This window comes from Lactuca virosa, chromosome 5, assembly GCF_052849685.1.
Source record: "Lactuca virosa cultivar CGN04683 chromosome 5, Lactuca_virosa_CGN04683_v6, whole genome shotgun sequence".
NCBI lineage: Eukaryota > Viridiplantae > Streptophyta > Magnoliopsida > Asterales > Asteraceae > Lactuca > Lactuca virosa.
This window is the reverse complement of record NC_136430.1, coordinates 176,224,818-176,251,402: the sequence shown is the minus strand read 5'-3', so window position 1 is coordinate 176,251,402 and position 26,585 is coordinate 176,224,818. Positions and strand designations below refer to the sequence as shown.

The 26,585-nt window shown below is 42.2% G+C and overlaps 1 protein-coding gene across 1 annotated transcript; it reads right to left on the bottom strand.

Annotated features, from left to right (window-relative positions):
- Window positions 1-3,805: 3,805 nt before the first annotated feature.
- Window positions 3,806-10,394, bottom strand: SWP (RNA polymerase II transcription mediator). The gene is made up of 8 exons (XM_079053718.1): window positions 9,911-10,394; window positions 8,584-9,651; window positions 8,313-8,398; window positions 7,635-7,809; window positions 6,925-7,558; window positions 5,918-6,852; window positions 4,892-5,829; window positions 3,806-4,807 (listed from the first exon to the last, which is right to left on the bottom strand). The coding sequence occupies exons 1-8, from the start codon at window positions 10,118-10,120 to the stop codon at window positions 3,961-3,963; spliced, it is 4,893 nt and encodes a 1,630-aa protein (XP_078909844.1). The 5' UTR covers window positions 10,121-10,394; the 3' UTR covers window positions 3,806-3,960.
- Between the last annotated feature and the right edge of the window lie 16,191 nt (window positions 10,395-26,585).

The following is a 26,585-nucleotide window of genomic DNA, read 5'->3' as shown; positions in this document are numbered from 1 at the left end:
TCGTAGGGAATCATAAAATGATTAATTCTAAAAAGGCTTCCCTAAATAACCAAATATACCAATTCAGTTTCAATATCTCAAATACTCAACAGTACCCTTGTGCTAAACACTCAAAAGGATAAAGAAGCAATCCAAGCTTCTAAAGAAGCAAACTAATTATGGATCCTCTTCATCACTTGTTCCTCTTGTCATCAACATTTGGGAGGATGTACCCTTCTCAAGTACATCAGAAACGGAAACCTTAACCTCATCATCATCACCTCAACCATTCAAGTCTATAAATACCATTCCTCCCTCCTCATTAACTCATAACATTTTAGACCCTACACCTACTGAAACATTAATCCCACCAGTCAACATGGGAGACAATCCACCCGAACAAACCCTTCGCCAATAGAAGAGGCAAGAGGTCACTCAACAACCTCTTTACATCACCTATCCGGCTGCAACCAACCTTGAACTAAAATTCGGACTCCTTCACCTACTCCCAAACTTTAGAGGTCTTGAAAATATAGACCCCCACAAGTTCCTCGTTGAGTTTCATGTTGTGTTTGTTGGGATGAAGCCACATAATGTCACGGAGGACCAAATCAAGCTTAGGGCATTCCCCTTCATGGTGCAATTTGCAGCAAATGATTGGCTTTATGACCTCTCACCGAGTACGGTTACTACATGGGTAGATATTGCATGGTTGTTCCTAGAAAAATATTTCCCAGAAATGAAGGCTTCAACTTTGTGCAGTGAAATTATCGGCATCAAGCAGAACAAGAATGAAGCCTTAGACACCTATTGGCAGAGGTTTAAAAAGTTGTGCTCACGATACCTAAAACACGAGGTATCTGAATACAACCTCCTTCAGTACTTATGTGAGGGCATGTTACCATGGGAATCAAAGTCCAACTATCTGAAATAACGAAGGTGGTCATGATGCTTGCAAACGAAAAAGGTGTGCAGCCCACACCCCATCCTTGCGGTATTTGCACTCAAGTAGAACATCCAACCGATATGTGCCCATAAATACAAGAAGACATGGAAGAAATGCAAGCAATGGAAGGTTATACCAGGCCAAATCAAAGGAACTACGATCAGCCTCGAGGCAACCAATGGTGTAATAACAACCAAAATATAGGCTATCAACCAAGTCAACCACATGAATACGAACAAACATTGCCTTTTCCACCACAAAACTTTCAGTCAAGGCAGCTACAACACCCTCGTCAACAAGCGGGTTCATCAAGTATATCCTTGGAGGACATGGTGAAGAGTTTGGCTACTACCAACCAAACCTTCCAAAAAGAGATAAAGGCAGACATCAAGAACCTAGAGCAATAAATTTCACAACTTGCTACTTCGGTTAGTACGTTGGAATCTCAAGGTAAACTACTTGCTCAAACTAAAACGAACATGCGGCACAAAGTGTGTGATATTACATTGAGATGTAGAAAGAGTTATGATGGTCCAACAATATTGGTTGATAAAGAAAAAAAGGAACAAGAGATAGTGGTGGAGAAGCCGATTAACGAATAGGAAAATAAAGAAAATCTAACAAAAAGAATCTCGCCTCCATCAAAGTCAAATATACTTCAGTCGCTCCATTTCCCAAAAGATTGGTGAACACGAAGAAGGAACGAGAAGATAACGAAATCATGCAAATGTTCCGAAAGGTTGAAGTCAATATCCTGCTCATTGATGTCATCAAATAGGTACGTAGATATGATAAGTTCTTAAAAATAATGTTGCATAGCTAAAAGAAACTCAAAGGTAATGAAACAGTAAAAGTCGATGAGAACATTTCAGCGGTTTTGCAAAAAAGGATGCCCCCGAAGTGAAAGGATCTCGGTGTCTTTATCGTGCCTTGCAAATTGGGGAATCTTCATATACCTCAAGCTATGTTTGACTTGGGTGCATCTATAAATGTCTTACCATACTCCGTTTACAAATTAAATGGTGTAGGAACATTGAGCAAAACTGGTGTAATCATTCAACTTGTTGGCCGGTCGATAGTACACCCAAAAGGTGTACTAGAGGATGTGTTAGTGCAAGTCAATGAACTTGTTTTCCCGACAGATTTTTATGTTCTAGATATGGGAGATGATGACTCCCCAAATTCAAGTTCCATACTTTCGGGTAGACTTTTTCTTAAAATAGCAAAAGCAAAAGTCGATGTCTACAATGGAACTTTATCAATGGAATTTGATGGGGAAGTCGTTATCTTCAATATTTATGAAGCAATGAGGTACCCAAGTGATCTTCATTCTTTAAATTGTTTGGATATTGTTCAGCCTTTGATTGAAAAATGCTTTGAGTTGACTAACCATGATTTTTTAGAGTTAGTTTTGAGCAGGAACTTTGATTAAAAAAAATCGAGTCAAGGAGATTGTAGAAAAATTCAATATAGATGATGATTTGTTGGGATTGTGCAGTTTATAGATGACAAGAAGAACATGGGGTTTAATAAAATGGGTATTCACCGAAAGCTAGAGATTCAAGAGTTGGAAGAGATCAAAAATGAAGTGTTCGAGAACTCACACATCTACAAGAACAAGACCAAAGCATTTCACGAAAAGTACCTTTCATGTAAGAACTTTGAGATATGTCAAAAGGTATTACTCTAACTCTCGTCTGAAATGGTTTTTCGGTAAGATACAGTCCCAATGGGTGGGACCATTCATTGTTACTAATGTGTATGATCATGGTGCAGTCGAAGTTAAAAGTAATAGAACAGGAAAAGTGATCAAAGCTAATGGTCAAAGGTTGAAGGTGTTTTATGAATGTTTCCAAGAGAAGCACATGTAGGTTGATAGCTTGAAACACCCGAACAATATCAAGTAACATTTGAAAAGGAAAAGTCGAGCCAAAGACTTAAAACAAAGGCGGCTAACTGAGAGGCAACCCGGGAGTATTTTCTTGCCGTTTTGATTTATTTACTTTATTGTCTTTGTGTTGCAATGTTTTAAGTCTGTTTGAATGGGCCCATACAAAACAATTTTCGAATCTAAAAGGATAGAGAGAGTCGTGTTTTAAAATGCTAAAAAATACACTTTTCGAGAAGGAAATAAAGACGCACTGTCTGGGAGGTCAAAAGTCACAGTCGTGAATTTTGACCGTGTGCTTCGTCAAGCTTTTAAGAGTTTGTGGACCCAAACAAAACCCTATTATTTTTGTATTATTTAATATTACACTAGGTTTGAGACCAGTGTACTATACTGATTTAAAAAAAATAAAAGTTTTATATCAAGGTGTAAACATTAAATATTTTAAAGCCTACTATATTTTAAAATTTAACAAAATATATTTTATTATATCTCAATTTTGACAATATTGTTTTATAATAGTATTTCATTATTTTAATTATGTAACAAAAAAATCATAATAAATGTTTTTAGTGGTGGAAAAAACAAACTATCTATTATTATATTCATTTTACAGAGAAAAATATATTTATCTTAAATAATAAATGTTTTATTAATTATAATGTTGATGTACACAATTAATATAATAAATACTTTACATATATAATAATAAAGGTGTTAACTAGTGGAATTAATTAATTTTTTATTAACAAAAAAATGAAAATACCACATGACATGGAATTTAAGAAATTAAAAAATCTCACATAATGACATATGATAAAAATCTTGAAAAAATGACAAGTGGCAAAAAAAACATTTTCATTTATTAGTGTAGATATTTTTTAAAAAATGCAACTTTTTTTACCAAATATTTCTATATAAATTAAAGTTACAACTATCATAGCATTCTTATAAGTCTAACTAATAACTATCTATTTTGAATGACACTTGAAAGCAGTAAAAACCTACTATTTGTTATTGTTCAAAATGGTGGAAAAACACAAAATGTTTATACTAACACAACAAAACAGTCACACTATACAAAGGGAAAACTTTTACCCTACATGTAAGCAACCAAACAAACCAACAACCCAAATCACATCTCCGGTCATGTCACATTCCCTCCACCACCACCACCACCTCCTCCACCACCGCCACCCCGCAACCCTTGAAGACACATATGAAGTGCTCTCTGAACATTATCCGCCACCACCCTCAACCTCCCCTGACTCCCATCACCACCACCACCACCACCACCATTCATCTCCACCGTCCTAACCACCCTCTGCTTACAATACTCCCAATCCTCCACCCTCACCCAACACGACCTCCCACCATGACTCCCTTCCATCCCAAGAAACCCAACATTCGGATTCTCCCCAAACGAATACTTCAACCTCACCGACACACAGTACGGCAACCAAGCGGCACCACCAGCGGCATTTATATGCGGGATAAGCGCCGGGTCAAGCACCACGGTCAACCCAAAGTCAACCGCATTATGCCCCCGGTCATAATGTATATTACTTTTCGTCGCCGGAGAGTTTCCATTTCCGGTTGCATTTTCCGGCGACATAACCTCAACTCCGGTGTGGTTCTCGAGGCAGAGTTCAATTCGTGATCGCTGAGCTGGCGGGGTGTCGGATGCTGACTGGGACGCGAGCGATTTTTTCCACGCGATGAGTTTGAGGAATTCGCGGAGGACAGAGATTGGGAGGGTGAGGAGGGTGATGAAGGAGGCGACACGGGACGCGTCGTAGGGTTCCGACGCGACTCGGCGGCTGAAGTAATCACAGATTTCGCTGATTTCTGATTGGGTGAGCTCTTCTTGGGCTGTGATTGCGTTTGGTTGTTGTTGGTTTTGGTTTTGTTGTTGAGAATGATGGAAGCGTTTTACACTCAAAACTTGGAGAAGAAGTTGGACTCTGTGGACACTCACTGCAAATACATACCCACTGCAACAAAAAAAAAAAAAAAAATTATTCATCATAAGTATTTTTCTCGTTTAATTAATCATTTCTTAATTCTTAGTTTCTTACCCCACAAAGAAGCGCAAAGCGGGTTGCTCCTGATCCAAATTTAACAGTGCACCTTCGTTATCCTTCAAAATGGATCCGAGAATCTCCTTCAAAAGCTCTGGTAACTGAGCAAAAAGCCACAAAACTCCAAGGTACTTGAGAATCCCTCTAAGAACCTTTTTAAGAGCAACAAGTGGGACCCACCCACCACCATAACCACCATCATCACCGAGTCCGATAATAGCAGTATTCAACTCCCCCCTAACATGAGCCGGAACAACCGCCCCAGGTGTCCTACGTAACCCCAATCCCGGGCTCCCTAAACCCGAAGATGTCGGCATCGCGGTTGCACCCCGACTAAACGGTTGAACCCCGGAACGCGTGATTCCAGCCGGACTCGCTCTGTTTCCGGAATTGGAATTCGTCGATCCTTGACCCGAGAAATTATTCGGGTCTAAACCGTTTAACTCCTGAGCAACGTGCTCCATGATGAAGGGTCGGAATTGGGGACAAGGTAGCGACCCTCCGGCGGTAGGGCCGCCCTTTGGCGGGGTGGCGGGTTGCAGCCAGACTTGGTCTCCGGCGAAACACCGCATGTCCACCGCGAAATATTTCCGGTATATTATTCGGATCCAATACGGGCCACGGAGAACAAACGAGACGTCGATTGGTAAGAGAGAGCTCGGGACGATTCCGGGGCCGCCGCGGGCGGCGGCCGTGGCGGCGGTTAACATCGCCGCCGTGTGGGTTCCAAGATTTGTGGCGGCAGGTGAAGAAGTGTTGTTGTATGTGTTTGGTTTTGAGAGAGATGAAGAAGGTGCGGTGTTAGGGACCCCGGAAACAGGGGCAGCTCGGGCAGGACGTGTTGCAGCTGCTAGGGCATGTAAGGGTCCCGCTGTCAGACGGATGCAGTCCAAAAGAGATGACACTTCCGTCCCATTGATGAAATCCTCCAAAAACTGAAAATGAAAAATTAATCAATCAAACATTATAAATTATAAAATAGTAAATAATAATAAGAGTAAATTACAAGAATGGTCCTTATACCTTTGTATGAGGCCAAAGCTGATCAGGTGAAACATGCATTGTACATCCGCTTTTTCCCGATTCCCATTCCACTACAAACCTTGCAAGAACTCCGGAACCAAAACTAAACCACAAACTCATTAACCCAACCGCTTCAATCTTAAACGCCCTCCTCATCTGTTCCGGATACTTCCCAACTCCGGAATCGGAATTACTTCGGCTTTCGTCTTTCTCATCGGAATCAATAAGTAGCTTCCTCATTCCCAAAGCAAACGTACGCGCATTCGCTAACCTTTCAATATCAGCAACCAGCTTTCGAATACTATCGGATTCAACCGAATTATAAGTCAACACAACACCATCGGAATCATACCGAATATGGGAATCAATATCGGAAGTATTCACAATCCTAACACCCGAACCCCATGGCGTGCCCGAACTGCCCGAGTTGCCCGAGCTGCCCTTTTGAAGCTCGTACAAGTCCATGAAGTGTTGATCGTTGATTTTCACGTCCCAATACATGCTGCCCGGGCTGCCCAAACGCAAGCAAATATGTTCCCATGTGTCACCTCGGGCAAAGGGGAGTCGAAACCATATGTTTGAAGATGCGTTTCGTAGGCCCACTTCTTCTGCATATGGAATGTCAAGGGCGTCCATTTGACTGGTCAAACGGGCGTGTTTGATGCAGAGAGAGCAATGGCGGACTACGTGAAGAAGGGCGGAAACGTAAATACTTGATGGGGCGTCTCCTTTGTTTGCTTCGGCTATAAGGTTTACATATCGGTATTTTTCCATGTTGCTGAGTGTCCCCGAGGGGTTTTTGGTAATTTTCCTTCTTTTTGAGGGTTCTTCAAGGGTTTCTGAGGGTTTGAGTGATGGGAGTAAGTCTAACATGTCTAATAAAGCACGTTTTCTTGATCCGGGATCGTATCTGATTGGAGAATCTGATAGTGGAGCTGAAAAAAAAGGAATATTTAGATTAAATTGTATGATACAATTGAAAAAACTTTAAATAAATAAATAAACACCTGAAGTTCCAGCAATAGAATTTCTAAAACCAGAATGTGGAGATCTAGAAGCCAAATCTTGATCAGAAAGTTTCTTTATAACTGTGCTTCTTCCAGGGGGAGAAATGAGAGAAGAAGTGGTGGGCCCAGATTGGGGCCTACCTTTATAACTACTACCCATATTATTATACAACAAACTATTACTAAAGGCATTACCAAAAGTCTGAACAGGAAAGCCAGGGGCAGTTGACCGTCTTTCTTGGTCAAAGACTTCATCAACAATAGAAGAAAAAACAGACAAAAGACCAGAAGCAGAAGCAGAGGTTTCATTGCCCAAATCAGAAAGAAGAGTATGATCAGAAGTGGGGTCAGATGTTAGGGAAAGGGTCAAACTGGGTTGACTTTCAAGAATGTGCATTTGATTTATATCAATGTTTTTAGCACGTGTAACAAGATTTGAGATGCCAGAAGGTTCGTGTTTTGCAGATGGATCTGGTTGTGTTTCTAAGAGCTTGAAAATAGGGGTAAAGTTGTCTTCGAGTTGCATTAGGAGAAAATAAGAGCTCCCACAATCTGGGAATCCCATGAGAAGCATGTTGGAACTGTTTAAGATTTGTTTTGGTACTTTCACTGGAGAAAAACCGTGTTCAAACACCTGAAAAAGTAATATGTTTAGAGGATTGGAAATTTTTAAGGAAATTTAAGGATTTTAGATTATGAAATGTTCTTACCTGGAGTCCTAAAAACCTCCCAATACATGCAAATAAATGAAGTAAACTTTTGCTTTTCAAGCTTATAAAAGCTTCAGCTGCAGTTATACTTCCTTGATTTAGTGCTTCCTCACATTCTCTTAAGGCTGAAGATGTAACTGTACTTCTTGATGAATGAAGAAGAAACCTCCCACTCCTGCATATTAAAAAAAAAAATTAAAAGACATAAGATAGTGTTTGGTGTTATTGGGAAAGGAATGGAATGGTTCATAACTATCAAGATTCTTGCTAAGAGAAAAGGGATGCCAGATGAAATTCCTATTTTTTCTTCTTTTTTATCTGGAACTTTGAATCAGAAATTGATCGAGTGCTCCTAGTACTTTCCAGATAGATTGATAAGCCAGGATTTCAACAAGGAAAAATGCATGTTTTAGACAAAATATTTATTAGATAGGAAAGTTTTGTGTATGCATTTAATATCTAATGATTTTATATGACTACACTAGATATCTGTTATAAATTTGAAAACAAAAGAACAATATGCTTTCACACATTAGACATTAAAGCCAGCCATAACACTTGTGGTGTTAATATTTTAGCACCTCAGTACCTCAATTCAACATTTTATCAGAATATATTTACACAAATACATAAATATATAATTATATATATTAAATTAATAACGGATTGGAGTGAAACCTTATATTTATTCCAAGTGTAAAAAATGATGAACCATAGGCACGGACACGTAGTACTTCCTGTCCTTCAGATTCTGATTGGTTGTCCTGCACATAGAAAAAAAAATAATGCATCAGTTAAATGAGCATAATCAACTTATCAACTTCAAGAATCACAACATAATATGAAATGAAGTATCGCATTTTGGTTACATGAATTACTAAGTAAAATGAAAATGGTGAAAAAAAATACACAATGATATCAATGAGAAATAGAGGACAAAGTGTTTGACCTTTTCGTACTCATCGCCAGGTGGATCAATTGGGGTGTGAAGAAGAACATCACCTGCAGCTCGACCAATATGACTATTTTGCCCCAACTCTTTATAAATTTCAAGCAGACGAGTATACTTATTACAGCATATAGCTCTTAGCAGCAATTTCTCAACATCAATACAGCTCTGGTCAATTGAAAACTCTGCCTCCTTGTTAGTCAAAGGGTCAATGACAAATGAACTATGTAGACACTTTATTCGCAAGTCTAACCCTGGTTCAATCTTAATAAAAGGACAAGAACCCGCATCTGATGTCCCATTGTTCTTCTCACATTCCAACCAGTAAAGAATCTTTAACCCTGGAGTCCTTAAACCACCAGAATCAGTCTCTCCATCTTGACCAAGTTGTATAGAACTTTGACTTGAACTACCATCAGATATGAGTTCAAACCGAATTGCATCTTTCCATCTACCTGCCCTTAGTGCTTGAACTTGTCTTATAACAGTATCCATAATAAGAGCTACACAAAATTCATGTAAAATAGAATACAAAGTTGCAAATGGAGTATCAGAAGCTGCCATTCTGCGTTCCAAATCATCTCCAAGAACAAATCGTCTCATTTCTTCAAGCTTAACTAAACCAGTTCTCTCACCAACAAGTACTTCTAAATGCAAGATTCTCCACATTGAAAGGTGCCCACGGTAGCCAAGGGTTAGTAGTACCTTAAACTCTCCTTGGACATAAAGATGGACTGTTCCATCAAAGATCTTGACTTCTGTGAACTCTTTGGGAAGTGGTGTTTCGAGTAGTTTTGATCTGACTATGGTGTCTAATTTCTTTAATACAGGTTTCTGTTGTTTCTCGGTTAAAGTGGTTTGGATGCCTACATCTTCTGTGCACTTTGGCAAACGTTGGTATGTGCCTGTAAGGAGAACTTCAATGGCAGATGGAACATCATAAATTGGAGCACGAGCTTGTTGCAGTCCCTCGTGCATGAAAAACATTGAATCTGCCGCTTGAGTGAAGCATGTTTCATGACTTGACAGGGTTGATGCAAGTTGTTGACTATATTGTATCAGTGGTACCTGCATATCAGATTTCAGAAGGGTTTATCATCTCATTTGGACAATGAGGTGCTGCATTCTTGTTGATTTTCTCCTTTCTCGAATTTCCAAATGGAATTCTACAATGACTAGTTAAAAAGGCATCTAGTTCCCAGATTCAGTTGGATTGGAAATATAAAAAGAATGTCATCAGAAAACAAGAAGGGGAAATCAAACCTATGTTTTGGAAACAATAATACGAAAAATCTATTGCAGAAAGAATGATTGGAAAAATGCTAACCTGTTGGCACCATTGCGCAAGAACATTGAGTCGGAGCATACGCTGCTGAGTCTTAACAAGATACTTGAGTATGCTAATTTTCTTTTCAGAATCCGACATTTCAGAAGATTTCGATTTCTCCACCAATTCCTTTAAAGAAAGGTATGATTCCTCTGCAGCTCGACTCACCAGAGTCGAAAAATCCACCGATTCTTGACCTATCTCCGCCATTTTAGGTCTCTCGTATTATTATTTATGTATTTCCGCTAATTGTTGATAGCCTCAATAGTTCAGTGAGCACACATCGAATTTAATACAATTAGGGCTCGCAATTAGCGAATCAAATCATCTCTCTCCTCCTATTCTTCTCGCTTTAACTCCACGGCGCCACCGATCAGAGAAGAGCACCAACGTCGCCACCAGCTGCAGCGCCTCCAGCCGCTCCGGCGTCGCCCTATGTCTGCTTCCGCCGCGAATCTTGTTTACTTCGACTTCTCGAGTCCGCTTGCAAATTGTCACTAGAAATCCTTTTTTCATGAATATATACAAGAGAAATAAAGACCCCAGGTCAAAAGGTATAAATTTACAAAAAACTACCCGAAAGTCCTATATACTAACAAACTTTTCCCCTATATTCCCGAAAATTGCAATCTTACAACTTTTCAAAGTTAATTGTTTTCCTTCAACCTTATGGATAGATTAACAAGAATTAGAGATGGCAACATGCATTTCTCATCCTCATAACTGAATCCTCACCCTCATCGCCATAACCTTCACATCCTCATACCCAACGGGGAATCAAAGATTTTTCTTTGTGACAAGTTTATGCTAAATTTCAACAATATTACAGGGTCGGACACGAGATTTTGAACACCCTATGCAGTTTAACAAAAAAATATGCCTAAAACTTGAAAGATCTAAAAATTTAAGCAAAAAATTTATAAATTTTCATTTCTATTGCAAAATACATAGAATTAAAATTTCATTCAAAATAATACACAAATAGAAATTTGTTTCTACTTGAAAACATATATCCTCCTAATATTCATTGAAATAAATTTTTCAGTAACATCTTCATAAGTAACTTTTATCCAAAATATTATGCTCAATCATCATCAAAACTAATCTATTAAGTTGTTATTGTGTCATTGTATATCGTAAGTAGGACTTTAAAATCTTCAATTTGGAAAAACTTTGTTTTGCAGATGCAACAGTAATAGGAATAGTCAATATAATTCTATATGCAATAGATGTAACAGAAAAACAATCAACATGTTTTAAAAACTTTAGAATATCAATTGTTGTCATTTTCTCCTTAAGCAAGCGATGTAGAAGTAATTTTAACTCAGCATATAAGTTATTCCCATTAATATATATATATATATATATATATATATATATATATATTACTTGTTCATCTTTCTTGAGTGAATTTTCAAGAGACTTACAACAAGTCTTTAAGGTTATAGCATCTAATGAAAGTCATTTTTTTGAAGAAAAAAAATAAATATATTATCATATTGTTAATAAGTAGCATCCATAAAATTCAAGCCAATTTAAAACTTTTTCAATCATTCAAAAACCATTAATTATTACAAAATGTTTTCAAAATAGTTTCATATCAGAGTATCCCAAAAATCAAAATCATAAAATGTGAGGAGGTGCACGATCAAGCCTTCGCCTTCCCGCGATCATCTGAAGTACCTGAAACAAAATCAACAACTATAAGCCCGAAGCTGAGTGAGTTCCCCCAAAATACCAACGTCATACAATCAAAACAATATCATAGCAAACAACATGCATATAGAGTCTATAGTATGACTGGACCGCCCTCGTCGGGCCTTCAGTCTATCTGGTTCACTCTCAGAGTCTACAGTATGACTGGACCGCCCTCACCGGGCCTTCAGTCTATATGGCCCCACTCTCAAAACCTTCAGCATGTCTGGTCCGCCCTATCGGGCCTTCAGCATGTCTGGACCGTTCTCCGGGCCTTTGGTCTGACTAGTACGCCCTGATGGGTTTGCAGTCTATTCGGGCCGCCCTGGGTATGTTGTCCTAGAGCACAAAGCAGGACCGCCTCAACCGACCTCCAATCATACAAATAACTCATAATATCATACGCTAGCTAGCATGTACAGATAATCATACAGATCTAACAGATCACTAATCATAGCATCATCCTATATACCACGATACTGATCTAACATATCACTAAACATAGCATCATCCTATAACCAGGATACAGATCACTAACATAGCACCATCATATAACCAGGATACAATCCAAAAAGGGCTAGCCTTGGTGCCTTAGACCCTGTTGATACAGTGAGAAGAACTCACCTCACAATGTCGAACTGAACTGAAAGAATCAAGCTCCCGAATCACAGCTCCAAACTCAAACACCTACAATCATCATAGGACCAATTCTATCAAAACCCAAATTACCAAAATACCCTTAAAGTTAAACTTGGTCAACCCTGGTCAAAGTCAACAGTCAAGGACAACAGTCCTTGTTGACCCAACTCGTCGAGTGCATCTACCAACTCATCGAGTTCCTTCAAAACTCAGAAACCACGAAAACCCGAGTCAGCTCGCCGAGTTACCAAACAACTCGTCGAGTCCATGCAGTGTCCAGAAGATTCGGAAAAACCCTATCCAACTCGTCGAGTTGGCTATGCAACTCATCGAGTTCCTTCAACCCTTTTCTCATTCAGACGCTTTTAAGCGAAACCAATGCTCCAAACTGTAGATCTAGCCTCCTAGGGTGTAGTTACCACGTAAAGTTGCCAACTTTACGTGCATGCAAGGTCTCAAGAGGCTAAAACACCCAAAACTAGTCTTACGAAGAGGTTAAGGGCATGGAGAGGAGCCAAAGCTCGATAAAGTCAAGAACTTTATGTCCATGAGGGCCTAGAGTAGTCCAGATCTGAACTCCTCACTTCAAAACGTGCTCAATACCAAAAATGCCTCAAGAATAAGCTAGAAATGATCCTAAACTCTTAAATGGAGAAATCTAACAAGAACATGATCAAGGTAATGACTTTTTACCTTCAAATGAATGCCAAAATGAAGTAGATGCTGGATCTACAATCTCTTTCTCATTCCAAGCTTCTCAATCTTCAAGTCTCTTCAAGAAATGCACCAAACACACACTCTTTAGCCTCACACACACTCAAAATAGAAGGTTAGCTCGATTAGGGTTTGTTTCTAGACGTGAAGGTGGTAAGGGATGCTGGGGGAGGACTTAAGGTCCTTCAAATAGGGTGCAAACCCTAAAAATTAGGGTTTTCAAGCACAGCCTCAACTCATCGAGTTGGGTCCTCCAACTCGTCGAGTAGGTCCTAAAGTTCACGCGGCCTGATCAGTTTCTACACGACGAGTTGGGGCAGCCAACTCGTCGAGTAGGTCTAAAAATATGAATATAAAGCTTTAAATTTTATACCTAGGAGTCGGGATGTTACAATTCTCCCCCACTTGAACTAGACTTCATCCTCGAAGTCTACTGCGGTGAACAACTCCGGATAATGCTCCTGCATCTCTGTCTCCGACTCCCAAGTTCACTCGGATCCCTGCCGATGCTGCCACTGTACCTTTACCAAAGGTACCTCCTTGTTCCACAGGACCTTCACTTTCCTCTCCAGAACGGTCACTGGCCTCTCTACATAATTCAGGCGCTCATCGACCTGAATATCATCTAATGACACCATTGCCTCCTCATCTAGTATGCACTTCCGCAATTGCGAGACGTGAAAAGTGTTGTGAATCTGAATGAGCTCCTCCAGGAGATCCAGTCTATACGCCACCTTTCCAACCCTACCAACAACCCTGAATGGCCCAATGTGTCGGGGACCCAATTTCCCCTCTTCCTAAAGCGAATCACACCCTTCCAGGGTGAGACCTTCAGTAGTACCATATGACCAACCTGGAACTCCAACTTAGATCGGTGTCGGTCGGCGTAACTCTTCTTCCGACTCTAAGCAGTCTGCAATTGCTGTCTAATCTGCTGTATTATCTTGGTAGTCTGCAGGACTACCTCGGTCCGACCCATCACCATGTGACCAACCTCACCCCAATAGACTGGGGTACGACATCTCCGTCCATACAACAGCTCATAAGGCGGAGCACCTATGCTGGAGTGATAGTTGTTGTTGTAGGAGAACTCTGCAAGGGGTAGGTAGGAGTCCCAACTCCCACCGAAGTCAATAACGCAGGCATGTAACATATCCTCGAGGGTTTGAATGGTCCGCTCACTTTGGCCGTCTATCTGCGGATGATAAGCTGTACTTAAATGTAGTCGCGTGCCCAGTTCTTCGTGGAACTTCTGCCAAAAACGGGAGGTGAACCGAACATCACAGTTTGAAACGATAGAGACCAGAACCCCATGGCGAGCAACGATCTCGCGGATATACACATCGGCTAGATTCTCGGCCGATGAGCTCTCCCGAATGGGCAGAAAATGAGCACTTTTGGTCAATCGATCCACGATAACCCAAATAGAGTCGAAACCATTTGTCGTTCTCGACAATTTGGTGATGAAGTCCATCGTGATTTGCTCCCTTTTCCACATGGGAATCTCTAGAGGCTGCAGCTTGCCATGCGGCCTCTGATGCTCGACATTGACCATCCTGCAGGTCAAGCACCTCTCGACGTACCAAGTGATATCTCTCTTCATGCTCGACCATCAGTAACTCAAACTCAGATCCCGGTACATCTTGGTGGCCCCCGGGTGAATAGAGAAGCGAGACTTATGAGCCTCCTCCAGTACAATCTGTCTGACCCCACTAGACATCGGAACCCAGACCCAACCACAAACGGGTCAACAATCCCTGACTATCCTGCACGAATCTGGTGATCTCGCCCCTAATTCTCTCCAGCTTCTAGTTCTCCTGTCGCACACCCTCAGCCTGAGCTTCCCTGATCAAGCTCACAAGTGGAGAATATGTTGGGTTTTGTATACTACAACATCCTATGGTGCACATACAACCCTAGAAGCTTTGGATCTATGTTTTCACTAATTATACATGCAAATGGTTTCCAAAGCTTTAATCCTACAACTAGCATACAAATGATATAAACTGCATAAAATTCTAGTTAGAAGTTTACCTCTTTGTGTAGCTTGTAGAACTTGATGAATTTGGCCTTAAAGAGCTTAGCCCCAATAGTGTGGAAGCCTCAAATGAAGTCACAACACATCATGGACAAAGGTGGAACTTGAGAGAGAATTTCATGCACCCAAAAACACCCATGAACTCCAAGAACAAGCATGTAGGCGTTTTTTAGCTTTAGAGCACATATTTATATGTAGGATTCCAAGGGTCATGAGTATAACCCAAATCTATACCCATGGGTTTTATGATCCATGGTTCATGTGGCCCAACTCTTTATGTATCCATACATAAACTTAGCCCAACATGGATCATAAGCCCAACACATATAAATATAACTAATTATCATAATTAGTCCCCATAGATATAATTAGTCTCTTTTGATCACTAAATTAATTCCAAATTAATTCTTGATCAATACTAATTAAAACATATGATTTCATATTAATATATTATAACTTATAATATATTAATAAATCATATATAACCTTTCTCTCAGGAGTCCATCCTAACAAATTGTTCTGATGATATGCAACCCAAATGGACCATGCTACTCTCGGGTCGAGTACATACCAATAATAGTTATGGGCTTAGACATCTAATCCAACAGTCTCCCACTTGGATAAGTCTAAAACTATTATTGTAAGTACGACTCCAAAATCCCGACTAGCAATCGTAGCTCTTAAAAGCCGTTGTCGAACTCTGAACTAGTCAATGACGTGTCCATTAGATAAGGGATCATATATTCCTCCATTCTAGATACCATATGGACTGAGACATGGATTATAATCATACTCTCTGTCCATCTGTTGTTTCCCGATTTCTGATTTATGACGACCGACTAATTGAACAAATCAAATTAGTCCAGGCCCGGCCGAGCACTTACGTTTGTCATCACTAAATCATCGAGGGGCCCACAAATATCGCTTTTATCTCTCCAAGGGTAAAAGGAATGGATAAACTTCGAGTCATACGCTTGTACTAACTACTTGTTGAATCATACACAAAGGCACATTTTATAACATCAAGTTACTGATGCGTTTTCGTACAATCAATGTACAACCAACTCATAGTCAACAACTCATATCTCTAGGTTTGAAGAATATAAGATATTATCGTCTCATGATCACTGGTGATAAAATCCATGAAGTGAGTCAAATGAGAGTGGGCTTAATCCAATACTCGAATCTTATTCCAGGAGCACTCATGAATGTTGCAGCAACTTTTGCTATGTCTAAACACCTTAGACATCTACAAGCCCAATTCATGACAGTCTTGATTCATACCTACTTCCAAAGTATGATTGAATGTGGAGAGTTTGAATAACCTTAGTTATTCGTGAAGTCAAAACATGCAAAGTGAAACACAAGAATAATACTAATCCTATATGGCCCCAAAACTTTTGAGAGTAAATAAAACACATTATATTTAATCACCATATTGATTACTCATTATTCATTGTATAATATTTCGAATAATCAACTTTATACTTGAATCAAAATAATAGTTGTCCCATGCTCCAAGCATGCACACTATGTTTACCTATGGTCCTTTGTTTGTGGAATAGATCAATTGACAACATTTCAAATGATACTCATTTCACAATTCCAAATCCTTATCGCAAATGTAAGAATACAAGATTCTTTGCCATTTACTGAAATCTGTTAGATTCTAAACTTATATGCATTGACCCTTTTGTAATGACTATGAACAAAAGCCACAACGACTCGGAAACAGACATTACAAAGTATTCCAATGGAGAGCAATTCCATGGAAACGAAGTCTCACATTCAAAGTACATTCCTTTGAACATCCTTCTTGCATTAAGTTTTCTAATCTTACACAGATTTGAAGAACAACTTCCACCAATGTAAACATTTCCATATTCCCATTTTTTACTATCACTTATGAACAAGAGTTGCCTCTTTTTAGAATATGTAAATATGGTCTTTCCAAAAATTAACACTATACTTCCAACCGTTCATGAGCAACCAATCTTTGGTAAACCTCAGATTGTCTTCGATAATTGATTAATCATTTTAGTCATATCCAGTTCTATTCCTTTTTCCCTCTTAATGCCCTACGCATTTGGAAAATTTAGAACGGATGAATATTATAGCACATGTAATCGATCCTATATCGAAAGCATATGGGACACAATTCATGATGTCTCACATAAAGACATGATACTAGACCAGTCTTTTGCTATAATATTTCTATCTCTATTTTCCATGTTCTCATAATTCGAATTATAAAAAGGGATGTCGTAATCATAATCGAATTTTAGAACGCAAATAATGTAATCCTGACTAAATTTGATTAACGACTCACAATCTAAGCTTTTAGAATTGGAATGAAGTATAATTTTCTCTCCCTTAATTATAGCAAAACAACTTTCCAAACCCCGCAACATTGCAAATTGGCACTTTTGTTTTCTATAATTAACATTGCTAACTTGCAACACCTAACATAATAATCATGCTCCCACTAACATGATAATTATTAGCATAACACTTATGCTCCCACTAGCTTTGACATATATCCAGAAATCAGATGGACTTCTAGAAATCAATACTTATTGACTTTCTTACCAAAGTTCAGATTTCTGATACGAGATGCTTTGATAAAACTTTATCAAAATCATACACCTTTCCTTAGATAGCTCACATGTGTGTCAAAACAATTTTAGAACTATGAAGAGGGATGTCTTAATCATAGTCTTAAATGTTTAGACCTTTGCCATTTCTCACAAGTCCATGTTAGTGTGTCGGTTAACCACACACGCTGTAACGACCCAATTTTACCCAGGAAATTTTTCATTTTTAGTTAATCAAAATCAATCTCATAAACCATAAATCCCAAAACATTTGTTTTCAAATCAACATTCATTACATCATTGTTTTCCTTTTTTTAAAACATCAGAGGGTCCCAAACACATCCAAAAGAGAGATAGAGTGCACGCCATGTCATCACGCCTTGCCCTTGCCCTTGGGCTCAGAAGTACCTGAAACAAATCAACAACCTGTAAGCGAAATGCTTAGTGAGTTTCCCAGAGCATACCCCACATACAGTCCACATGACACATATCATAGTAGCTACAAAGCCACATATATCACATAAACCATGCATACCAAAAACCTGTAAGAATGCCATGGGCTACCCCACATGGTCTTGACCTAGGACTGCCATGGGCTACCCCACATGGCCTTACATCCAATGTCATGGGCTACCTCACATGGTCTTTACCTAGGAATGCCATGGGCTACCCCACATGGTCTTATATCTAATGCCACGGGCTCCCCCCGGGGTCTTCCATACCAACATAATATCACATAACATATCAATTCATAAATGAATAGCACACACCTAACATGTTCACATAATGGGCCGACCTTGGTGCCGTAAACCCATAGGTATGGTGAGAAGACTCACCTCCGTCCGATGAATACGAATATTGTCCTCCTAATAATCCGCAACCTCCCGAGCTGAATAATAACAATAATAATATAATTAATGATAAGACCTTAAATTACCCAAGGAAAGGCCCAACCTTCAAACTCTACCCCCAAGGCCCAATTACCCTTATCTTGCCAATGGGCCCCAAGTCCAAGTCCAATATCCTTAATGGGCCCCGTGGCCCAATAAGCCCCAACCGATAAGTCCACGGCCCAATCAGATGAAAAGGCCTCAATCTTACAGAATCCAATCAAGCCCAACAGCCAAATGGGGCCCAAAGGCCCAAAACAGCTTAGGGCCCAACTGAGCTTCGTACGCCCAACGTACCTCCCTGGTACGCACAGCGTACTGAAGGTCTAGCGACTACGCGCTGCGTACAGAGAGTTACGCCCAGCGTACAACCGTATTAAGCACTTTTCCCATTAAGTGCTTAATGCTTGAATCCCTCACGTCCAAATGCTAGATCTAAGTCTGAAAAGATGTCCTAAGGCATAAAGTTGGCAACTTTATGCCCTTGCATGTCTCATACACCCCCAACCATTCCATTAAGACCTTTCCAATGTCTTTTACCCATGCATGAGGTCAAATATCTCATCAAGCTTCCATTTTTATACTTCTAAATGACTAGGGGACCTCAGATCTGACTTTCATATCAAAAGGGAAGGCTTAACTCAACAAAAGAGGTCCAAAGTTCATAAAAGGGACAAACCACCAAAACCCTAGCTAGATCTAAATATTAGAAGGGAAAGATGCAAGCTTTTTACCTCCAGAAGCTTTGCAAGATGCTTTTGGTGCAGGATCTTGAAGCACCCCCTTGATCCAAGCTTGCTTGACCACCCCTTCTTCTTAAAATACACACAAAAAGGCCACAAATGCACTCTTTAAGGCTTAAGAATGATCTCACAAGGTTTCCAGGAGTATATGGACGTTCTAAGGCTATGGAGGCTCTCTAGGGTTTAGTCCAAGGGACTTAAAGTTGTTTAAATAGGCCTCAAGTCCGGAAAATTAGGGTTTTGCATCCCTGACGCGTACGCCCCACGTAACTCAAGGTACGCCCGGCGTACCCTGATTCTTCCGCGACCATTTCCATGTAGTACGCTAAGCGTACACTTAAGTACAACCAGCGTACTTAAGGGACCAATTATGCAAAAATTATCATTTCTTAGTGTTTAAGACATACCAGAATTTTGGATGTTACAAATCTCCCCCACTTGAACTAGACTTTGTCCTCGAAGTCTGCAGCTGAAAACAGTTCGGGGTAATGCTCCCACATCTCCTCTTCTGGCTCCCAAGTCCATTCGGAGCCCCTTCGGTGCTGCCATTGCACCTTTAGCAACTTTACTTCCTTGCTCCGAAGTCCCTTCGTCTTCCTGTCTAGAATGGCAACCGGCCTCTCGACATAATTCCGGCCCCCATCCACCTGAATATCATCCAAGGATATAATTGCGGACTCGTCAGCAACACACTTCTGAAGCTGAGACAAATGGAAGGTGTTGTGAATCTGACTAAGCTCCTCTAGAAGCTCTAAACGATAGGCCACCTTGCCCACTCGGGCTATGATCCTGAACGGGCCTATAAATCGAGGCCCCAACTTGCCTCTCTTACGAAACCTGATAATCCCCTTCAAGGGTGACACCTTCAGCAAAACAAAATCCCCCACCTGAAACTCCAGATCTGACCGTCGTCGATCGGCATAGCTCTTTTGACGGCTCTGCGTGACCCGCAACCGGTTGCGCACCTGCTGAATCAACCCGGTGGTCTTGAGTACCACCTCCGTGCTTCCCATTACACGATGACCAACCTCGTCCCAGCACACTGGGGTCCTGCACCTCCGATCATATAACATCTCGAATGGAGCTCGATCGATACTCACATGATAATTGTTATTGTATGAGAACTCTGCTAGTGGAAGGTACGTATCCCAACTTCCTCCAAAATCCAGCACGCATGCTCGCAGCATGTCCTCCAATGTCTGGATCGTCCTCTCACTCTGATCGTCAGTCTGAGGGTGATATGCTGTACTGAAGTGTAGCTGAGTACCTAGTTCTTCGTGGAACTTTTTCCAAAACCTGGATGTAAACCGAACATCCCTATCCGAAACCACTGACATCGGCACCCCGTGCCTAGCCACCACTTCTCGAACATAGATGTCTGCCAACTTTTATGCGGATATACTCTCGGAGATCGGAATGAAGTGGGCACTCTTCGTCAGCCTGTCCACAATAACCCATATGACATCCACTCCCCTTGCCGTCCTCGGTAGCTTCGTAATGAAATCCATAGTGATTTCTTCCCACTTCCACATGGGAATGGGCAACGGCTGAACCTTGTCATGAGGCCGCTGGTGCTCAGCCTTGACCTTCCTACAGGTCAAACACCGCTCCACAAACCAGGCGATCTCCCGCTTCATGCAGGGCCACCAATAATTCAGCCTCAAGTCCCCATACATTTTTGTTGCACCTGGATGTATAGAAAACTTGGATTTATGCGCCTCCTCTAATAGTCTATGCCTCACTCCGCCTGATACCGACACCCATACATGGCCACACTGTGTCAACAAGCCGCGGCTATCCTTAACAAACAAAGGATACTACCCCCGAATTTTCTCCATTTTCCAATTCTCTTTCTTCACTCCTTCGACCTGGGCCCCTCGGATCATGTCCAACAAAGGTGAACTCACAGTCATCTTTATACAAATATCCCTGATTGGGGACCCCGTCGCCTTGCGACTTAATGCATCGGCCACCACGTTGGCCTTCCCTGGATGGTATAGGATTTCGCAATCATAATCCTTCAACACATCCAACCATCTCCTCTGCCGCATATTGAGGTTCTGCTGATCCATCAAATACTTTAGACTCTTGTGATCGGTATAAATAATGAACCGCACTCCATACAAATAGTGCCTCCAAATCTTGAGGGAAAACACCACTGCCCCCAGCTCCAAGTCATGCGTGGGGTAATTTGCCTCGTGAGGCTTCAACTGCCTCAAGGCATAAGCAATCACATGCCCCCTCTGCATCAACACTGCACCCAACCCTGATATCGATGCATCACAGTATACCACTAAATCATCCAACCCCTCAGGCAGTACTAGGACTGGAGCCTCGCATAACCTCCGCCTCAGGGTCTCAAAAGCCCTCTGCTGATCCTCACCCCACCGGAAAGTCACATTCTTCTTGGTCAAACGGGTCAATGGCACGACAATCTTGAAGAAATCCTGGATAAACCTCCGATAGTAACCCGCTAAGCCCAAGAAGCTACGAATCTACGAGGCATTCCTCGGTACCTCCCATCGCATCACAGCCTCCACCTTGGCTGGGTCAACAGAAATACCCTCTTGATTGATGACATGCCCCAAAAACTGCACTTCCCGCAGCCAGAAGTCACATTTGGAGAACTTTGCGTAAAGCTTCTCCGCCCTCAAAGTCTCCAGCACCTCTCTCAAGTGCTGCTCGTGCTGCTCCCTGGTTTTGGAGTAAACCAGGATATCATCAATAAAAACGATCACTAACTGATCCAACATTGGTCTGCACACCAGGTTCATGAGATCCATGAACGTTGCCGGGGCATTGGTGAGCCCAAATGGCAACACCACAAACTCGTAATGCCCATAACGAGTCCTGAAAGTTGTCTTCGGTATATCCTCATCCCTAATCCTCATCTGATGATACCCGGACTGAAGATCAATCTTGGAGAACCAAGATGCACCCTGAAGCTGATCAAATAAATCGTCGATCCTTGGCAAAGGATAGCGGTTCTTCACCGTCAGCTTGTTCAGTTCCCTATAATCAATGCACATCCTGTGCGATCCGTCCTTCTTTTTCACGAAAAGGATCGGTGCTCCCCATGGAGAACTGCTCGGACGGATGAACCCTCGGTCTAGCAGCTCCTGAAGTTGTGTAGATAACTCCTGCATCTCAGGTGGTGCCAACTGATACGGTGCCTTGGCTATCGGAGCGGCACCTGGCACCAAATCGATGCGAAACTCCACCCGCCTCTCCGGAGGCACCCCAGACAACTCTTCGGGAAAAACGTCCCGAAAATCCTGCACCACTGGCACACTGTCAATATCCGTTACCGCCTCTATTCGTGTATCCGAAACATAAGCCAAAAATCCCGTGCAGCACTGCTGTAAAAACCTCCTAACCCTCGCGGCTAAACAGAGGGTCGGGCCCTGCGAGGCCCTCTCTCCCTGAATAACCAGCTCTCCCCCCCTTGGGGTTCAAACCCGGACCAACTGCCGCTCACAATCGATCATGGCCCCGTTGGCCCCCAGCCAGTCCATCCCAATTATCACTTTCAATCTCGCAACGGTATGGGAACTAAATCAACGCGAAACCTCTCACCATGCACATTCAGGACACAGTCCTGATATACCCTCGTAGCACTCACAGTGCGCACCTCGAGCGGGGTATCCAGAGTCCCCGACGCGTCTCGGAACTTCTTGCTAAGTGCAAGAGACACGAACGATCGGGTAGCAGCCGAATCAAACAAAACATGAGCAGACATACCATTGACCATAAAGGTCCCAGCCACGACGTCTGGCGCTGCCCGAGCCTCCTCGGTAGTCAGCTGAAATGCGCGGCTTTTCACCGTTGGAGCTTCCGCCTTGGCAGGGCGGCCGTCAGTAATCCTCATAGTGGCGGGCGCGGGCGCCGCCACTGATCCTCCTCATCCTCCCTGCAACCTCGGACAATCGGCCTTTTTATGGCCTGTCTCGTTGCAGTGAAAACATATCAAGCCCTTCTTGGGGCAATCCTTACCCAGGTAGCCCTGCTGGCCACAAGAGTAACATCCTGATATCCCGGCTGTCCGACAAGCCCCACTATGAAACCTCCCGCACTTGGCACACCGTCCCCGACCCTGCTGGCCCCTACCCGAAGAATCAGAGGTCTTAGGCTTCTTAGCCTGAGCCCCTGCTGCCTGTACCTGCTCAGTCTTCCGCTTCATGCGGGACTCCAACTCCATCTCTCTCTCACGGGCCTTCTCCACCATCTCGTTCAGGGTTTTGCACCCTGTAAAGCTCACAAACTCACGGATATCATCCCTCAGCATGGAATGATATCTCGTCCGCCTCATATCCTCATCTGTAGCGTACTGTGGAATCAACAACGCTCACTCCCGAAACTTGGCGGTGATCTCCGCCACAGTCTCGGTGGTCTGCTGAAGGTCATGAAACTCCCTCACAGGTCGTTGCACCTCAATAGGTGGTGCAAACTCCAAATCAAATCGTCGAACAAACTCGGTCCATGTCATCTCTGCCACACCGGCTGCTCCCACCTGGCTGGTAATCTCGCCCCAACAATCTCGGGCCCTGTCCCTCAACATACAGGAAGCAAACCCAACCTTTGCCTCCTCTGGGCAAGAACTCGTGCGCTGGGCATTCTCAATGTCCGCTACCCAGCGTCTGCTCACAATGGGGTCCCTGACCCCCGAGAACTCTGGAGCTCCACATGCCTTGAACTCCCGAAACGAGGGAGTTCGGGCTCCACCCTGACCCGTAGAAACATCAGCCCTGAATGCCCTAAGCCTCTCCTCCATAATCTCCATCATGCCCTCCTTAACCGTCCCAAAGATGACTGGGGTAGCGTCAAGGATGCCCCTCGTAACCTCGGTCGCAATCAACTCACGCAGCCTCTCATCAATACCATCAGTAGGGCCGCCTGACCCAACCCCGGATCCAGATCACGATCCTGTTCCCGATCCTGATCCCCCGGCTCCAAACCATATCATCACCATGCTGAACCGAAATATCAAAACATAATGATCAGGATACTTATAACTAGGGTTCTTTCACACTGGTTTCCCTCCCCTTTGGAGCCCCAGGTAAAACATGGCTTTGGGTACAGGTCCTGTGCTTCCAGTAGTACGGGCCCAATACTACCTTCCACACCTACCTGTACCTTTCCCCCACTGATCTACCTAATGACTCCAATACAATACCGTAATACACAACTAACACCCGGAACAAATCCTAGGCTGCCCTATGATTTGTCCTACCCATGACAATCAAACCCATCACAACAGGCTGCTTTTATGCATGCAGATTATACACAGAAAGGATCAAATAGACTTTCGAATAAAAGATTCTACCCTAAGACCACATCCAGACAAGGAAAAGAAAATAAGGCCAAATCAATCATTCTGAGGCTATAAGCTCCTAACCGTATATAATTCTAAAAGCATACATATAGCAAGTTCCATATAAGCTACAAGACTCAAATATCAGTATAGCATGGATATTCAAATTGGGAAAACTACTTACTTGGCTCGGCTGATCACGCGCGTCGCACTCTCATCTTTTGGGTTCCTTTTAATTCCTTTTTGGTTACTTTTGAAAACATTTTATCACCTCCTTAGGTTGAATCCTGACACACCAGAGGATGTGCCCGAATCCCTCAAACCAAGGCTCTGATACCAACTTGTAACGACCCAATTTTACCCAGGAAAATTTTCATTTGTAGTTAATCAAATCAATCTCATAAACCATAAATCCCAAAACATTTGTTTTCAAATCAACATTCATTACATCATTGTTTTCCTTTTTTTAAAACATCAGAGGGTCCCAAACACATCCAAAAGAGAGATAGAGTGCACGCCATGTCATCACGCCTTGCCCTTGCCCTTGGGCTCAGAAGTACCTGAAACAAATCAACAACCTATAAGCGAAATGCTTAGTGAGTTTCCCAGAGCATACCCCACATACAGTCCACATAACACATATCATAGTAGCTACAAAGCCACATATATCACATAAACCATGCATACCAAAAACCTGTAAGAATGTCATGGGCTACCCCACATGGTCTTGACCTAGGACTGCCATGGGCTACCCCACATGGTCTTGACCTAGGACTGCCATGGGCTACCCTACATGGTCTTGACCTAGGACTGCCATGGGCTACCCCACATGGCCTTACATCCAATGTCATGGGCTACCCCACATAGTCTTTACCTAGGAATTCCATGGGCTACCCCACATGGTCTTATATCCAATGCCACGGGCTCCCCCCGGGGTCTTCCATACCAACATAATATCACATAACATATCAATTCATAAATGAATAGCACACACATAACATGTTCACATAATGGGTCGGCCTTGGTGCCGTAGACCCATAGGTATGGTGAGAAGACTCACCTCCGTCCAATGAATACGAATATTGTCCTCCTAATAATCTGCAACCTCCCGAGCTGAATAATAACAATAATAATATAATTAATGATAAGACCTTAAATTACCCAAGGAAAGGCCCAACCTTCAAACTCTACCCCCAAGGCCCAATTACCCTTATCTTGCGAATGGGCCCCAAGTCCAAGTCCAATATCCTTAATGGGCCCCTTGGCCCAATAAGGCCCAACTGATAAGTCCACGGCCCAATCAGATGAAAAGGCCTCAATCTTACAGAATCCAATCAAGCCCAACAGCCAAATGGAGCCCAAAGGCCCAAAACAGCTTAGGGCCCAACTGAGCTTTGTACGCCCAGCGTACCTCCCTGGTACGCGCAACGTACTGAAGGTCTAGCGACTACGCGCTGCGTACAGACAGTTACGCCCAACGTACAACCATATTAAGCACTTTTCCCATTAAGTGCTTAATGCTCGAATCCCTCACGTCCAAATGCTAGATCTAAGTCTGAAAAGATGTCCTAAGGGCATAAAGTTGGCAACTTTATGCCCTTGTATGTCTCATACACCCCCAACCATTCCATTAAGACCTTTCCAATGTCTTTTACCCATGCATGAGGTCAAATATCTCATCAAGCTTCCATTTTTATACTTCTAAATGACTAGGGGACCTCAGATCTGACTTTCATATCAAAAGGGAAGGCTTAACTCAACAAAAGAGGTCCAAAGTTCATAAAAGGGACAAACCACCAAAACCCTAGCTAGATCTAAAGATTAGAAGGGAAAGATGCAAGCTTTTTACCTCTAGAAGCTTTGCAAGATGCTTTTGGTGCAGGATCTTGAAGCACCCCCTTGATCCAAGCTTGCTTGACCACCCCTTCTTCTTGAAATACACACAAAAAGGCCACAAATGCACTCTTTAAGGCTTAAGAATGATCTCACAAGGTTTCCAGGAGTATATGGACGTTCTAAGGCTATGGAGGCTCTCTAGGGTTTAGTCCAAG